A 17,727-nucleotide genomic window follows, 5' to 3' on the forward strand; every position below is an offset into this window, starting at 1 on the left:
TTTTTAAAGGGGTCCAGACAGGAAAACAATTAGCAGTGGGTGTGACAAAAGTACTGTTGCAACCAAGCATGTGTGCATCTGGAAAAGTGTGTCAAGTTCTACACACATCCACTCTATGCGATGCATTGCAAAAGTACATCACACAGAACATTCTCCTTCTCTTGGAATAACTTCAAAATGCTATCTCTTACAACAGTTCCGTATGTTCTAATATAATATTCTCTCAATTTCCCATAGTTACTGATTTTTTACAAAAAATACATCAGCATACTAAAGATAGAACTGAAAATACAGATAAAGACACGTCACTGAGGATTCACAGATGATACCATCCTTTTTCAGAAAAGCAAGGTGTCATTCATCGTAGGAATACAATGTTCCTTCTAAATGTGTAACAGCCATTAATTTTTAGAACATGCTTATTTTATGATAATATCTATGTGAAAGCCTGAATTGTGCTGTTTTGATTATCAAGTGTGGGTGACAGCAGTGGACTTCAGTAAACATAAACTTTGCTGGATGAGTTCTTGTTTATCAGCCATATTAAGAACCACAGCCATGACCTGGAGAGTGAAGTTTGCCAATTTGGCTCTATTTTGTCTACAAAAGCTTAACTTTGATCTGTAACAGGTTTTTTTGTTGTTGTCGTTTTTTTTTTTTCTTTCTTTTCTTTTTTTTTTCCCCCCTTTTTGTGTTGGCTTTTATAAATGCAAACCTATTTCTAAGTAGTGCTAACATGAATATGAAATTCAAGCCTTTTTTCCCACTTTGAATTCTCATATTAAAAAAAATGTCTTTGTTATTTACCTTTCTGGAAAGACAACATTGCTACCAAGATCTAAAATAAACTTATTTTTAAACAACTTTTTGCTTTAATTTATAGAATCCGTATTCAGTTTCCCCACAATCATTTTGTGAATGCATTGAATTAAAAATGTCAATCAGCACAGCTCTATCCTCTGCATATTTGAGCACAGGTAGTTCCAACAGAGAAGGAGATTAAAGTATTAATTACCGTCCTGACTGCTCCCCCTTTCCCTCGATTTTTTTCCAAAGATATCACTCGCACTTTGTCACTTCCATATTTCTTGCAGTACTCCTTTGCAACCTGACAGATACACAAAAAACCAGCATAAAACAAAACCGGGAACCAAGGGAGAAGTGTACATTTGCTCACCCTTCAAAAGAAAATAAATTAATAGCACAGAGCTATAACCACTTCAGGCGGCACAAATACATTTGCCAGTGTTCGCTGGAGTCTGTTTGGGAAAATAAAAAACAGTTCACAGTCAAAACAAGAAGACTGAAGAAAGTAAGTAACGCTCAATAAGAGCAGGATATTTCCCTAAGCAATTTCAACCCCATCCTCCCACCTCCAAAAACCTCAATCCTAATTTAATTTATATCATACTACTACAGACCTTTTCTATTAACACCAACAGTTAATAAAAGAAATACAATTTTCTATGGCAGCCACATATTTCTCACTTGTCTTGTTGCTATTTGTGGTTTTGAAGATGAAATCATATTGATCTAAAATCCCATTCACACTGCACAGATCTGAACATTTTGGTACATGCTGTGGGGAAGAGAAAGCTTGAGTTTTCTCCTAATTTTTTCTAAAAGTTGTCTTGAGTCCTTTTAAGTCCAGAGGCCTGCAGCCACTGTATGCTCAGTTGAAAGAGATAGTACAAAGAATGCACAACAGTCAAAAATAAGTACCAGCAATCCTTAAAGCAATATGCATTTTAGCATCTACCTCAAGCATCTTACAAGCAGTGGGAAAAAACCCCCACAAGCTGGCTAGCCTTCCCTGCCAGTGACATACATCAAAGTGGAAGCAGAACACAGAACTATTTTGAAAATACTACTACTGGCACGTGGATTTTTAAGTGAACAATCCCACAAAGGGTGTGGGAAAGAACTGTGTCAGCTGTTCTGTCAACTACAGTATGAATGAGATATTTTAAAACACTTTTTAGCTTCCTGAAATTCATATTCACATCATCACTATGCACATGTAGAGTATTTAACATAACATTTCTTGAAGTTAGGATTAGAATTCTTAGGACCTCAGCTGCAAGAAAATGGCTGTCACAGTTGCCAATCAAGAAAACTAGAATTTGCAAAAGAATTATATTCATGTGCATATGTGCCATCCATGATGCACACAGGACAACGACAGAAATAATTCAGAAACGTGAACTTCAACTCTCAACTGCTTCAAGTACGAAACTATAAATATAAACTGCTGTTATGTTCCACAAATATACAAAAATCCAAACAAAGTTCCATGCCTCTGGTTGCTTGGGAAAACATTTCTTTTTCTTACCTTTGCAGTTTGATCTTTACTACCATCATTAACCACTATCACTTCATAAGTGAATGAAGGATTTTGTTTCTAGAAAACAAAAGCAGGAATAATGCATTTCATCCAATTTCTTAAGTAGGCAGTAGGTCTTTCAAACATCATTATTCTTTTCTCCCTAGCAGTCATTCAGAGTTGCCAACAGACACTAATATGCTGCAGTAATTTTGTTAAGATAGCATTATTAAGAATTTTGCCATATTTGATGCAGGTATCATTCCATTGCTTGTCATGCTACCATCTAGAACTGAAAAATCAATTTAGTTGTAGAAGACGGAAGCTTAGAAAAACATTACTTTTAAGAAAACCCAAACAAAACAAAATCCACAAACTTTCACAATTAGCTTCTTACTCAGAGAACAAATCCTAATGAAGAACAGATGCTTATAGAACTTGTTGGAATAAACCAGAGCTTAGTTTAGAAAGTTAAATGCATGGTTAATCCTTAGCTGTGTCTTGGATGGATTTCATGCCTATTTTGTTCATTCTATAGTAGCATAATAAATTTTTACTTGATTTAAAAATTCTTTCTGGCACTCAATCTAAAAATAACTGATAAGAGACAGAAACATTATTTCTAAGTGGCCAAGTACTACTGTTTTAATGTACACTAACATGACAAAATGACTAGATCATTGACTTGTTATACATAATACACAGAAAAAGAATTAATTTTGAATGCAAAAAGAAAATACCTGTCGTTTTTCTAAATAATCCAAAGCTTCATCCATCATAAGTGGTACTAGAGAAAAGGTGGAGGAGGTCAGGTTAGTAGATTATAACACCAAAAGAACCTGCACCAGCAAGCTGAAAACAGCCACAAAGCAAGGCTGAGCATATCAACTCACATACCACACTACCTTCACTAAACAAGCTTAGCAGCTACAGCTCTAAGTGCTGTCCTCTCTGAATGCAGAAAGAACACTGAAGAAAACCACACACGTGATAAAAAAACAGGATAAAAGCATTTTTTCTGAGGAACCAACTTTTCATTTTGAAGAATGTAGTTCTCTATACAACATTAAAGGGGGAAAAAAAATCATTCTTTATGACTGACCCTGTAAACCAGCACTGACTTTACCTATTTAAGCAAGCTGTCAGCTTGTGTACTGTCACATCATCTTTAGAGCTTGATTATTTCTATCACATCTAAAAGCCTTAACTCAGTATCAGGTACTCCTATCTATGGCCAAATCAAACATAAACCGGTGAGATCATCCCTTTTCAGCTACTTGTCTGAAGCTGCTGTTGCTGTTTAAACAGCAGGAAGCTCTCAGATTAATTTTAAAAGTATTTTACTGCTTCTTGCCTTGCAAAATTTGCAGAGGCAATGAACAGCCAATCTTCTAGGGTTCATTAAAATTAAAAGGATTCTTACAAGTGCCCCATGCTATTTTAAGCAGTAGAAATCAAGTTACACAATGCCTTAATTTTGAAATTCAATGTACTTGGACTGTTTTCTGGAAACTGTGTCCAAAATCTGATACATAATCTGGCCCGCCAGAATCTACTGCTAACCCAACTGACCTCTGCATTATTACAGTAACAACAGATAGATTTTCTCCTTTTCCTCAAAACCAGAAAAATCTTACACCGGTTTTCCTCATTGTATGAAGGCACAACGACAGAGAGTTCTCTTGTAGCAGGATCATGGATATTTGGTGCAGATCCTTTCCTGCATTCAGCATCTTCGTGTGGCATTGTTTTGGCAGTTACATGAGCAATTGCACAAATCTGTGATGAAAAAGAAACAAAAAAAAAAGTTGTCAATCATTCTATTAGAAGTTTACCTAGCTGTTAAACGTGCTACCAGGGGCAACCAAGTATATTCCAGTAATGAGGTAGGCCACTGTTGTGGAATTTCACACAGGACCAAAACCCTCTCATGCCATTTGGTTGCCCCTACTCTGACCACTGTCAGCAACAGCTTGTTGCTGTTTTTACCTGCAACGCAGGCAGGTGCCTCCAAAGTCGTGGTCCAAGCCCCTTCCCCAAGCAACCCTGAGCACACAAGCTCCGATCCCCCACCAAGCCACTGAAATCAATGGCAAGGTTCACGACCAGCCAGCCGTATGTGCTTGCAAAACTGAGGCTCTAATTGCTTTATGCGTGGCTAAAAAAATAAGCGGTAGAACTTGAGCTCTGGAGCACTTGGTGACGCCACACACAGAATCACTTAGGTTGAGAAAGACCTCTGAGATCACCGATGCCCCAACACCACCCTACCAGCTGGACCACTGCACCGAGTGCCACGTCCAGTCTTTCCTTAAACACCTGCAGGGACCGTGCCTCCGCCACCCCTCTGGGCAGGATGCATACGTGGCACTGCCGACAGGCAGCACAAGTCTGCTTTCCAGGGGGTCGAACTTCTTAACCTCGCAGGGCACTTCGGATACGCAGGAACACTGCAGCTTCCCAAATGGTTAACGCGAAGGCGTTACCGGGAAATTTCCCAACACGTACTACAGTACGCGTTGAAACGCCGAAATGCTCCGTTTTGGTCCCCTTTGCGAGGCGCGGCACCCCACGCCTCGCCGAAACACATTCCCCGCAGGACCCCCCCGCACAAGCGCGGCCCTGCCGGCTTCTACCGCCCAGCCCGGGCCGGCCCTGCCGCCTGCGGGGCGCGGCGGGACCGCGGCACCCCCGGGCGGGGCCGGGACCCCGGGAGCGCCCCTGCCCCGCGCCGGGGGACGGGCACGGGGCGGCCTCGCGCACCGCCCCCGCCACGGAGTCCCCCGGGCCCGCCGCGCGCGGCTCTCACCAGGACGAGCAGGAGGGCGGCGAGGGCCGCCAGCGCCAGCGCGGCCGCGGGCAGGGACACGGGCGGCGACGGCAGCGGCGGCAGCGCCATCGCCCGCGGCAGCCGCGGGGCCCCGGCGCGCCGCGACGGCGACGCGGAAGCGGCCCGCGCCGCCCGCCGGGTGCCGCCGGCGCCCCCCGGCGGTCAGAGCCCGGCAGCGCCGCCGCCCCCATCGCCGCCGCTGCCGCCGGTCCGCCCGCGGAGGCTGCCGGGCGGGCGGGCCGCCGGGGGGCGCCACATCCGGGGCGGAGACGGCACCGCCATGGCGGCGGCGTTCAAGTAAGTGCCGGGCCCGGCGGCCGCGGTCCCGCCGGAGCCGCGCCGCGGATCCCCCCCGCGCGGGGACACTTGAGGGCTTTGTCCGGCCACCGCCGCGGGATGGGGTCGGTGCTGCGGGGGCTGTGGAGCCCCGACGTGTGCGGGAAGGGCTGAGCGAGCGGGGTTTGGCCAGCCGGGAAAAGGCTCGGCAAAAAGCGGAGCTCAGTGGGGCCCGGAGCTACCTGGCATCAGAATTGCAGAATATTCCGGTTTGGATCCTTAGGGAACACCGAGTCCAACGCCTGGCCCTGTGCGGGAGTCACACCATGTGCCAGAGAGCGTTATCCAAGCGCTTCTTGGACTCCGGCAGTTTTGGTGCTGTGACCTCTGCCCTGGGGAAGTTCCAGTTCCAGTGCCCAGTCAGCCCCTGGGTGACAAACCTGTTCCTACTCTCCATCCTAAACCTCCCCTTACACAGCTGATGGCATTATAAGGAAGGTACAACTGTAGGGAATTCAGTGACTTCCCATTTATGACTACTCGGTTTAGAATTGTAAAATGGTTTGGGTCAGAGTTGATCTTCCCAGGTCTTCCAATCTCTCTGCCGTGGGCAGGGACACCTTTGGCTAGACCAGGTTGCTCAGAGCCCCGTCCCGCCTGGCCTTGAACACTTCCAGGCACAGGGCAGCCTTTTTTGGGTAGTCTGTCCCAGCATCCTTGATTCTACTGTATTTATGGCTTAAATACCTCAAACAAGGTTTAGCAAGCGCTGTTTCATGAACTGGAAGGCAACAGACCTTGCGCTGGGTTTATAGTCCAGCAATCCAGGACCAGCGCATGTGGAGCCAACAGGAGCCAGTTTATGCTGGCCACTGTGTTGGTGATGCCTCTGTGTGCTAGTTTGCATTTGGAAAACTCGCCTATTCCATTTATCTTTTTTCCATCTCTGCCCCAGAAGCACTATTTTAACAAAACTGTGAATGCTTTGTTTAAATATTGGCAACACTTTTTACAAAAGTTTTTTTAAAAATCTTAATGATCCCTGCTTAAAATACTAATGCACAAATACTGTTACTAGTATATGATTAATAGTAAGTATTAATTATTTCTCATCTGAAGCACTGCATGAAGCATATTTTGTAATTTTGTATTTTCTCAAAGATTCTAAGAAAAACCGAATAATTTAAATTTTTTGTACAATTTTCTGCATCTGAATGCAGTCCTTGAACTAACAGGTATTTCACACATTGTAGTAAAATTTTCCTTTTTGCATTCGTTGAAAGGCATTCTACAGCGTTCTGTCACTAAACACTTTTGATTTAAAGCTAAGAGGATTATTGAAGTGAAAGCTAGCAGTTTTTGCTGAGTGTATATACAGGCAGGTTCCTTGTATGGAAGAAGCATTTTGGAACTGAATTTAGGAAAACATCTTTTTTTTTAGATTAATTAGAAGTTTCCTCATTGTTCTGTAATTCTATTGCAAAGCAGCGTTGTCAGGCATCTTGATTCCCAGATTATTTATTGTTGTGGGTTGTGCTTGCTGATTTTTTTTTTTTTCTCTGGGTCTTGCTTACTCAGGAGATTGCATTTGAATTTTCTCTTTTATTTGTTCTAGAACTGTGGAACCATTGGAATATTACAGGAGGTTTTTGGTGAGTGAAACATGAAATGCCTGTATAAATTCCTTGTAGTGAATTTTTTCTTGCTTGCTTCTGCTCTTCTAACTTGTCTGCATGGAAATCTGAAACTATGGAAATGGAAATGGAAAAAAAAAACCAAACCCAAAAGACACTCTGAGCAGACAAAAAATGTTTGTGCTCTTCAGAACATGTTTTTCTTTCCATCTGTGCTGTTGGTGTTGTTCAGCTTGATGGATGAATGCTTCTGTTGGTCTTGAAAGGAGTTCAGGTTAAATTTGACCAAGATGGTGATGCAGGCTTTTGTCTAGTACAAAATTATGTCAAACCAGGCTTTTAGATGCTACAAAAATTAGTAATAGAGACTATTGCTGCTAACCATGCACTGTGTAACTGTGGAGGAAAAACACTGATTTTCTGGTACCTTAAATTAGTTCGTCTGTTACTTAAGTTGTATTGACTTAGGAACGGGTCTAGCATTATTGCAATTTTGGTTCTCATAATTGAACCAAAAATGTTTGCTTTTGAAAAGCTTGAAACTGTGGTAACAATTCAAGCAATTATTTATTAACAATAAAATGATGGAATATTGTTTCAGTTTCTAAAATAAGGGTTATGTGTTGTACAGCTTCTGGCTGATGGCATTTAAATGTTGGGTTTTCTTTGGGTGCAGGGTTTTTCTTTTATTTTCTTTAGTTCACTCTGCTTTTAAGAGCTCCACTGAACAATGCAGACAGGTAGAAACGCTCATTTTAAGTTACCAGTGCATGTTCATTCTTGGATGATATTCTGAATCTAGTCTCTCTTAGTACCTGCCCTTGAGACAATCAGTCTATTGCTATATTGTCTAAATAAATTTAGTTTTAAAAATCAGGGGTTTTCTTTTGCAGGCTTACAAACACAAACTACGCTTCAGTTGATGAAAAGCCAGCTAGAGTGTGATGACTGAGTTTTCCCTAGCATTTTTGAGAAGAGAGTATTTTTTTAATGAACTTCTGTCGCAAAAAAATTTGTTATTTGATAAAGTATGTTTTCTAATTTGAAGTTTGTAATTTTTCTTTAGAAAGAGAACTGTCGGCCTGATGGAAGAGAGTTAGGTGAATTTCGGACAACCACTGTCAACATAGGCAAGTGCTTATGTGGAATAATATTAATGGGAAGGTATTATTAATAGCAGGTTGTAGTGGTGACCTTAATGACTTACAAATTGGTTTTCATGGTTCTTGCACTTGGAAACCAGGAAGAGGAAGGATTTTTCTTCACAGTTTCAACAAGCATGAAAGAGATGTGTGCATGTGTGGTACAATAAAATCTTTAAATATCCTTAAATATCCTTAAATAGATCCAGTAATAGCGTTGTTTTCAGTCCTGTTCCTGGGCTAATGTGCACATTGTAATTAGTCAGCTCTGCTCCTGTAAGTGCAGCACAATTTATGTGCCCTCATGAGTTTGCAGATGACACCAAACTGGGAGTGGCTGATGTGCCAGAGGGTTGTGCTGCCGTCCAGAGGGGCCTCAGCAGGCAGGAGAACCTCAACCATTCTGTGTGATTGACTGTTTAAGACAGAGATTCTGTCCCACTCTGTACTTGAGACTTTGCTTATCCTGTGTTTGGTATAAAATGATGGAAAGTAAACACTTTGTGAAGATTGGATGTTATTTAACATCCTTTGAAGGGAAAATAGATTTTATTGAACAGTGCTTTTTCTCTTCAGGTTCAATTACAACTGCAGATGGTTCTGCCCTGGTGAAGTTAGGAAATACCACGGTGATTTGTGGAGTAAAAGCGGTATGGTTGGTTTTTATCTTTATTTATCTGTTAGCTGAGTTTGTGCATTTGTGCTTAGAAGGAATCGCTCTTGGAGTTACAATAATGTGCCAGTCAGATGCAATTACAGTCTTTCAACTGAGTTACTTCCAGACCTGAAAGTTAATATATAATGTAATTGTATAATCCTACCTGTATAATCTGAGAACATGTATTTTTGTGATGCCTATTGTGTATGCGGAAAGATGTGTACAAAACTGAACTCCCTGTTACTTCTTGATAAAAGCTCTATAATGGAAGTGTTCCTGACCATCGATCAGTAAGTGCACTGGGAATGAGCTGGCTGCACTATTGAATCCCTTGTAGCCTCAACTCTCCTGCTGGCCTGCCATGACCTACAAGACAAATGACTGCTCATCCCTGTACTGAGTTCTTCCATAGGAAATTTACAGACAAGGACTGATTAAAAATGGCTTTTGTAAATCTCATTGTAATGATAACTGGGAAGAAAACAACCGTTTGTATGGAACTGCTGGAAAATATTTTGTACAAAATTCTGGTCTTCATTTTTCTCTTTTCTGTTTTTCCAGGAACTTGCTGCACCTGCAGCGGATTCTGCTAATAAGGGGTATATTGGTAAGTGTTTCAGTATGGATCTTACTTAGGTTTTGTATTGTTTCAGCTAAAAGGTTGTGAAACTCATGTTGTGAGGATTTCTTAAAAGAATTAATTTGGATCAAATTTTATTACATCCCTTCAAATTAATTTCATCAAAAAAATTGACATCTAGGCATCCAGAATTCCCTTTGCTCTGCTTGTGAGTATTCCATATACAGCTATCTTTTTATTGCTGATTCCAGGCTGGGCATGGAAGGAAACCTGCAGCAGTGTGTATATTAAGAGGGAGAAGGTAATCTATGAAAGATAGTGGCATGCAAGGTTGTGCAAAGGCATGTTAACTTCTGTTAAAAAGTCTCAGTCTCAGTAGGCAAAACATGTAACTCTTAAAAATAAAACCTCTTTATTTCTCAGAGAACTGTAAGTCCTGGTGGCACCTCCTTACTGCTGTTTGGAGTTTCTTTGGAAATAAAATAAAAATAATTCTGTGGATCTTAGAGTTTAGATGAAATCCCATTTTTCTAAGGCATCTTTCAAGTATGTTGTTCTCAGTGAGGGTGACTCTGCTTAGGTTTTTTTTCATGAGTGTTTATGCATGTTTTTGCTTCAAGTCTAAAGCCTCAGGTTTTAATGGCTGATGAAAAGCAGACAGCATACCAGTAAAGTTAGGCAGTGGGACGGAAATGTTGCTGTTTCTTGATTTGCTGAAAAGAGCTTAACACTTCAAGAAGAATTGTGTAGGTCATGATAGAAAAGGATTATAAACAGAGTGGTAGCTGGGAGTATGTGCTTTTCCATGGAATATATATTTTCTGAGTACAGAGAGTACTACAAGTTCTTTAATACAAACTCATGCATAACTTTATTTTTGAGGGGAGAATTAGGAAGGCTCGATTTAAAAATTCTTGGTCTTGCCTTTAATTTAAGTACATAAAATAGTATTAAGAGCATGTTAATTTATTTTTTTATTTTTGATTACGCATTGCCTGCTTTCTTTGGTTTATGACTAATGGTTCTTGCTACCTAGTTCCAAATGTAGAGCTGCCATCCCTCTGTGCAGAGAGGTTTCGCTCTGGACCACCTGGTGAAGAGGCTCAAGCAGCGAGCCAGTTCATCGCAGATGTGATTGAAAAGTAAGAACCATCTTAGTGCTGTTAAAATGCGAGCAACTCTACAAGATAGTTTTCTGTTTCCTTGCTTACTCTCCTTTTATTTTAGTTCACAGATGATAGTGAAAGAAGATCTGTGTATTGCCAGTGGCAAGGTAAGTTGTATCTCAGAATGAAGAGGGAGATAGTAACAAGATCACAGTACCTGTTGTACACGAGGTATTTGAGGTTAAAGAGGATTTTAGTGTTGTTTTTGCTTTTCAGTCCTCATAGCTTAGTTTACATCCTAAGTGCAAAAATCAAATGATAGAAATAAGTAGCTGTATTTAGTGTGACCAGAATTTTATTATATATTGCACCATTTGCTTAGCTGATGTAATATCTCACATGTGCAAACCTTTTTTGATAGCTTGCTTGGGTGTTATACTGTGATATCATATGTCTGGACTATGATGGAAACCTTCTGGATGCCAGTGTCTTTGCTTTGTTGGCAGCATTAAAAAATGGTAAGTCTTCTTTAGAACAAGAGATGTTCTGAATAGTGTTGCTTGGAGAAATGCGTTAGTTTTGAACCCTGATTATAGGTAATTTGTTCATGGGACTGTTTGCTGTCATTTGAATGGAAATACAAGGTGGAAATGATGGTGGGATACCATAGGTGTGTAACACAGTATAAAAATAGGATCTTTTTGTACACTTATTATGGTTGTCCTAAAAGACTAACAGCTATTCTGCCACGTGTTCTTTGGTGTCAGATAGCTGAGTCTTTCAGCAGTGGCCATGAATGAGTTTAACATCTACATCAGGGTATTACTTTGATAATGTGTTTTGTGTAGGCAGGATGAGCTGTCAGAGGCTTTGCTTACACAAGTACTTTGTCAGAACAGAATATTCCTTTCTTAGCTTAATGCATTATAGTTTGTAAAAAAATGCGTAGACTGACTGTTCGCAGGTGTGTGGCTTATAAATACACAAAGGCAGCAGTTTGACGAGAAGCTTATGGAAAGACCTCCCTTTCTAATGATGAATTCCCAGCCTTGGAATTCCCCTAGCTACTTTGCTCTTGTCCTCCTTGTCACCAGCAATGTATGGCCTGTCACAGCAAGAGTTAGCTGAAGGTCAGGTTGCAGTGTTTCCGCAGATACATAAAATTCATGACATGAGACTATATTCCTAGTTTTCATATGTCCAGTAGACTTGGGGGAAAAATAGTTTTCGTTAAATATGACTCAAGTATTTTAATGGTGTGGCATTTTGGAAGTAGAAAATATTTCTGTGTCAGGAGAAAAGCTTCTGTTACCTTGAGTACAAGAATCAAATACTTGCCTTGAATTCAAGATTTTTTTTTGTAGAGAGTACCATTAATGTAGGCAAAACTATTCTGATTGATTTTTCAGTGGGTTAAAAGAACAGCGCAAATATTTCAGTAGTTGTCAACATCTCTAGGCTGTTAAACCCAGCAATGTTTAATATTAGACCATTATCATTTTTTCATCTCTTCAGTGCAATTGCCATTGGTTACGATAAATGAAGAAACCGGTTTATCAGAAGTTAATTTAAAACAGAAGAATCCTTTGGTCATCAGAAAACATCCGGTTGCCACATCATTTGCTATATTCGATGAGTAAGTTCCAAACTGTTTTGTACTTTATGGAAACAACAGTGTCTGTAAAACAAATGAGAGACGGAGGATGCCACCAGTGGTGTTTGTGCACTTCTGCCAGTGACCAGTATGGAGCCTCAGGCAATGCTGCTCCATCCATCTTAAATCCACAGCCTCTGTCCCTGAAGGGGCCTCTAGTTCTGTGAAGTTATGAGTGAACAAATTGGAGTCTGTACTCTGCAACTTCTTCCTGTGGCTTAAGGCCGAAGTGGTTCCCAACCTAAAAGATAAAGCTTAAAAACCTCTTTAAGGTTTTTGAATTATCTTTAAGATGAAAACATTACCAGTGCAATTAATGTTAATGTTAATTAGTAATTAACATTACTAATGCAATTAGAAGCCTATGTAAGTAACTGATAGAAAAGACAGCAGTTTTTGAACAGCTTATTCCAAGGATGTAGTCAACAAAGGAAGTAAGAAGTAACAGACCAGTTAGAACAATGGAACCCCTGGATTACTGAAAACATAATTACCCAAGGTGAAGTGTAACCAGCATGCTTAAGTCTTTGTTCACGTAGGAAAACAATCTGATTATGAAAATTCAAAGAAATCACATCTGATAACTTGACTCCTCATCTGAAATTGTTTATTTGCTTTTCATTAGGTCAAGAATGTTAAGAATGTGTTCTGCTGCTATGTAAGAAATGCAGTAATTTCTGGTGACATCCATTTGCAAAGTAGAAAGTGTCAGGATAATGCTCACTGTGCTCTTCAAGATTTAGGTCTCTCTGGAGATGTTGGGGGGTTATGGCACATTAATGTGCATTCACAGGAATGATTAGTAGGGCCTTTCATCCAAGTAACAAATGGGGTGAGGAGAGCAATGATCTCAAAAATTGACCAAGCGATTCCCAAAATGCATCAGAGCAGGACCTTATTGGTACTTTAGAGTGCCTCTGTTAATTGCCTTAATACCATTTCTGCTGGGTCTGAAGTTTGATGTACACTGGGCATTTGGGTAACATGCTAAGCAGACAGCTGGCAGTAGGGTATTATTTACACACAAATCACACGTACTTACACATACACCAAAAAGCTGCCTGGAGAAGGCGGCTTTCCATGAGTGTCTATTGGGCTTTGTTTCCTTCCCTGAAACCAACTGTTGCATCAAACAAGTTATTTAAGTCTCCTATTAACTCCTAAAACTAAGTATTATTGAGGGGGTGTGTGCCTGTGTTGTGTGGTTTGTGTTATTTTTTTCAGTTCTGGTTTAAGGGGCTGTTGACACAGCCCTTTCAGTAAAATGCTGTACATACTCTTAGCTTCCAGAGACATTTTTCTTCTGTATAAAAGAGCTCCTTGAATAAATGGACGTGGTAGGTTGTTATTTAGCGTGGCCATGCTGAGAAGCACTGGTACAGAGCTGCTTCTGTGGCAACAGCCATGCATTGAACTGCTCATGTGATGTATGACAGCCAGGATAAGCTATCTTAAGCAACCCACTGAATTTGTTCTTTCACTGACAACAAATTAGGAACTACTTTGGTCAAGCTGCCATTGGAAATGAATTTTGCTTTAAGGTATCTGGTAGGAATTAGTGCAGCCTATGCCTAAAAATGCCAGTCTTCGGTGTAACTACAAAATAATTACTGCAGCTATTTAATATTACATACTACAAATTGCAGTTTAGTAGCATTTTCCTGCAATACATTGCTGTCATAAATTTATGAAACAGCTTATATGCCTATTTTCCACACATGATTATGTGGAATCTCCCACATATTTTGGCTTTTTTCTTTTTTTTTAAATTGGTGCATTTTGGTACGAAAACAGATAAGCTTGAGCACTAAATCCATCTACAAGTATTTTTTAAGACTACAGTAAAAATTGTATTTTGCAATACCATTAATGAAGTAATGTATACCAACATATCTGCATGCATTTCTTTCCCAAGCACATTACTCATTGTTGATCCAACTGCTGAAGAGGAAGATTTAGCAACTGGAACAGTAACCATTGTAACTGATGAAGAAGGCAGACTCTGTTCTGTCCATAAACCAGGTACTTCTAAATTTACTACAACATCTCTAGGCCTGCTAAACCCAGCAATGTTAGTATTAGACCACTCATTTTTTCATCTCTTCAGTGCAATTGGAGATGATGATGTTAGGTCAAGAAAAGATAATGTTCCTGTACATCTTTGTGAGATGCGTGTGCTTTATGGTAACAGAGTGTCTGCTTGATTAGTCATTAAATTACCTGCTCTTGAAAGGAGTTTTAAGATGGTGCCATGACTAAAGTTGAAAAAGCAGTCACAGCAGAGGACAAATTCTGGGCTTGTCTGCTGTTAAAGCTCATGTTTGTTTCCATTATCTTTGCCTGAAGCTAGGGCTGGGAAAGCTATATGCTCCCCAGGTGAAAGGTGCTGGTCATGACAATTACTGTATTAATACTCACATTTGGAAATCACAGTTAGATATATGCAGCTGAAGTGTAAGTAGAAAATCAAACTGTTCCCTTCAATGTTTAGGTGGAAGTCCTCTGACAGGAGCCAAGCTTCAAGACTGTATCACCAGAGCAATTACGAGACACAAAGAAGTAAAGAAGCTGATAGACAAAGTAATAAAAAGTATAACACCCAAGTGAACAAAAAGAGAGCTCTTTTCAAACATGGATTTGTAAAAATTGTATTTGTTACAGTGTTCACAAACCTTTTATACTAAATAAACAAATACAATACTACATTTACAAAGTTCATTTCTTCTAAAATGTTTTTCACCCTTATTCTATGTACAATGTTGTTGAGTGGTAAAAAATACAAGATAAAACATTCTGTTAAAAAATTAAGTGACTTGAGGAAACCAGATCCTAGTCGCTTTTTAGATGCAATTTCTAAGTTCTGTAAGGTTGGCTTCCAAAATCAGTTCATTTCTTTTAGTGTAATGTCAAAAGTTCATCTTCCCACCAGTAATATAAAACACTAATTTAAATTTAAGCCTTTTCCTTAATAATCTAAAAAAAAAAAAAAAAAATCCCCTTCAAATCAGTTTTTTTTTGGGGGGGAGGCAAGTCTCATGATTTTGGAGGGGCTGGTGTGCCTCTTTTCCTTTTACTTTTTGAGTGGCTGCCTGAATGCTGTTGATGATGCAGGTGAGCTGCTTGTGCTGCTGCCGCTGCCATAGCCATTTGATGCTGCAAGAATCGTAACTGCTGCCGTGGAGGAGAAGGGAGAAAAAGCTTGTCAGTGCTGACTATAAAGCTTTCACATCAGGAAGAATGAAGGGGGGAGAGAAAGAAAAAACGAGGAAGCACCAGGTTGACAAAGGAACACACCATGTGCTGGGGCAATAGGTACAGTCAAGCAGCACCAGTGGCACAGAAGCCTGCTGAGGGCACAAGCTAACATTTTATATGAGAATTTTTGCACAGCTTTGTTTCTTTGCCCTTTCTCTTCATTGCAGTAACTGCAGTAACTCAGCAACTTCACTGAGTGTTTGGGTTACACAGTACCTTTTTAATGTGATACCTTTCTCAGTGTATACATCGTATGAATTTTCCGTATGACAAAGAGGAGACTGTGTGCTAAAAAATGCTAAAATATTTTCATGAAGCATCTGAATGGTAAAGGAATGCTTCTCAGAGCTCTTGCTTCCAGGTACTGACTGTAGCAGTGCTACATTTGAACTTCCAGGTGCTTAAATCCATACCATTTTGAAATGTATCGGCAACTGGTATAGTATTTAGATATGTGCCACAAGCACCCCTTGAATGTTTGCAAATCAGGAAGGTGGAGGGCTTAAACGAATAAAAATAAATTCAGTGCTCCAAGCTGAGAGAACCACAATTTCAGGTCTTGCATGATAGTTTTCCAAATACATGTTGGTCTTGTTGGTTTTTTTCCCTTCAATTTGTGAGACCATAATTGCATTAGTTAAAAAGAGAGCCCAAAAGGGCAATATTTTTGATTTTGGAGCTAAGAATTGTATTTTTAATTTAATTTTTTTTAAACACAGTCAGAGTGAAGTTGCTGGATTACTTGTATCTGTTGCTGCTGCTGCTGCAAGGCTTGCTGTTGTTGCTGTTGCAAGGCAGAAGAGAGCTGGAGTCTCTGCTGAGGAAGGCTTTGCCCAGGTCTGTTCACGGCAGAGCCAAGCTGAGACAACACTGAGAAAGGAGAAGGGGAAAGCAGGCAGGTCAAAGAGGTCAGGTTGAGTTGGTCAGGGGAGGATGACATAGGAATACAGTGTAACAGGCAAGGGGAATCAACAGAATTAGTTTCAGAGTCAAATTGGGAACAGTGCAGAATAAAGTATACATGATATACATACTCTGTTAGTTAGAACATAATTAGATTATGAAGTGCTTGTAGAGACACAAAGGTTTCTCACACTGGATGTTAAGCGCACAATTAAAGAAACATTCCTTAATGAAGTCTGGCATGAAGTTCCCTGCATTTTTGTCTTAAGTGTAACTTGTTTTCACGTGATACTATCAATTGATGGCACATAACTGCCAAACAAAGCAGAGAAGTGCATGCTTTAGAAGTTGAGTATTTCTCATAGAATTCATGTTCTAATAATAAACAGTAAATCATTCTGGTCTAACGTAAGAATTCCTTAAGACCAAACTTCATTGCAAGGTGAATTTATCAACATAAACACTTAGCTACAAAAGGAGGCTTAGCAAGCACGTACCTGTGGCTTGGGGTTGCATAAAATTCCCTACTCCAGTCAGGTTAATTACAGCAGCTTGTTGGGCAGATAATGCCTGATCTTGATTGGATGGACCTTGGTCAGACCCCTAGCAAAAATGAAAAGCTTGATCCTTATTACCAAACTTTTGTATCAATGAATCAGCAAATAAAGGCAGTGTGAAGGCAGACTTCTGAAGTGCCATTTAAAAACATTTAATGCTACGTCATCCAGTGCGTGTAGATACAGGCTACACTGTAGTCATTAACAGTAGAACAAACAGATATTGAATACCCCAGAATAGCTTTGTTTTGGCAGAAATGGTATTGCTCCTGTTACCCAGTGGAAGTCCCATGTAGTTGTCAATTTCTCTGCACTGCAGCAGAGAAACTGCTAAACTACACTTTATGTTGTAATCTTACGATGATTTCCTGTCCCACTCCCGGCCCCAAAGTCTTCAGGGGACCCTGAGATATCCATGTGCAGAGGTCGTAATCAATCAAAGTGTGCAAAGCCTGACACTTAGATTTCCTGTTCATACTGTGCCATACACTCCTTAATTTCATTTTCAGAACAGAGTAGTTTTCACAGTAATCACTTTAAAAAGAATTAGTGGAGTCTGACCTAGTGTCTCCTCACTAGATGTCTCAAAAGAGACATCTTCTAGAACTTAAATTATACGTTGATTTATAGTACAGGGAAATAAAGCATTATATGCACAGTTCCAGAAAAGTGCATGGCTTATCAGTCAGAAAAAAGCTGGTGCAGTCTAGGGGTTGCAATGCTTCTTCAGCATTACATTATAATGCCACTAAGAGCTAGGAGAACCAGACCAAAAGATGACACTTTGACACATCATCACCTCCATGATG

General features: G+C 40.2%; 3 protein-coding genes across 16 annotated transcripts in view; 1 reads left to right on the forward strand and 2 right to left on the reverse strand.

Moving 5' to 3' along the window:
• Nucleotides 1–5,769, reverse strand: part of ALG5 (ALG5 dolichyl-phosphate beta-glucosyltransferase) — a 31,629-nt gene extending 25,860 nt beyond the window's left edge. For 2 of the 3 annotated variants that reach the window (XR_005699376.2, XM_040054985.2), the window contains exons 1-5: nucleotides 5,133–5,222; nucleotides 3,961–4,102; nucleotides 3,064–3,110; nucleotides 2,333–2,401; nucleotides 1,016–1,108 (exon numbers count right to left, since the gene is read on the reverse strand). Coding sequence is in view for 2 of the 3 variants with exons in the window: in XM_040054985.2 (XP_039910919.1) it covers nucleotides 1,016–1,108; nucleotides 2,333–2,401; nucleotides 3,064–3,110; nucleotides 3,961–4,102; nucleotides 5,133–5,222 (441 nt within the window). In the remaining variant the exon portion in view is untranslated. Of the gene's footprint in view, nucleotides 1–1,015; nucleotides 1,109–2,332; nucleotides 2,402–3,063; nucleotides 3,111–3,960; nucleotides 4,103–5,132; nucleotides 5,223–5,671 lie in introns of those variants that run through there. The other variant, XM_040054984.2, reaches the window with a different exon arrangement.
• On the forward strand, nucleotides 5,412–14,834 carry EXOSC8 (exosome component 8). The gene is made up of 11 exons (XM_040054986.2): nucleotides 5,412–5,450; nucleotides 7,045–7,081; nucleotides 8,130–8,193; nucleotides 8,782–8,855; nucleotides 9,425–9,470; nucleotides 10,480–10,585; nucleotides 10,671–10,716; nucleotides 10,971–11,067; nucleotides 12,065–12,185; nucleotides 14,119–14,225; nucleotides 14,695–14,834. Exons 1-11 carry the CDS (start codon nucleotides 5,434–5,436, stop codon nucleotides 14,808–14,810), a joined length of 831 nt encoding a protein of 276 aa, XP_039910920.1. The 5' UTR covers nucleotides 5,412–5,433; the 3' UTR covers nucleotides 14,811–14,834.
• Nucleotide 14,835: 1 nt separating this feature from the next.
• Nucleotides 14,836–17,727, reverse strand: part of SUPT20H (SPT20 homolog, SAGA complex component) — a 28,958-nt gene continuing 26,066 nt past the window's right edge. For 7 of the 12 annotated variants that reach the window (XM_040054973.2, XM_040054972.2, XM_040054977.2 and 4 more), the window contains exons 22-24: nucleotides 16,859–16,964; nucleotides 16,201–16,328; nucleotides 14,836–15,374 (exon numbers count right to left, since the gene is read on the reverse strand). In XM_040054973.2, the coding sequence (XP_039910907.1) occupies nucleotides 15,237–15,374; nucleotides 16,201–16,328; nucleotides 16,859–16,964 (372 nt within the window). In that variant the 3' untranslated portion in view covers nucleotides 14,836–15,236. Of the gene's footprint in view, nucleotides 15,375–16,200; nucleotides 16,329–16,858; nucleotides 16,965–17,727 lie in introns of those variants that run through there. The other 5 variants (XM_040054981.2, XM_040054980.2, XM_040054974.2 and 2 more) reach the window with 3 other exon arrangements.

The sequence above is a fragment of the Hirundo rustica genome, chromosome 2 (genome assembly GCF_015227805.2).
Source record: "Hirundo rustica isolate bHirRus1 chromosome 2, bHirRus1.pri.v3, whole genome shotgun sequence".
Classification (NCBI taxonomy): domain Eukaryota; kingdom Metazoa; phylum Chordata; class Aves; order Passeriformes; family Hirundinidae; genus Hirundo; species Hirundo rustica.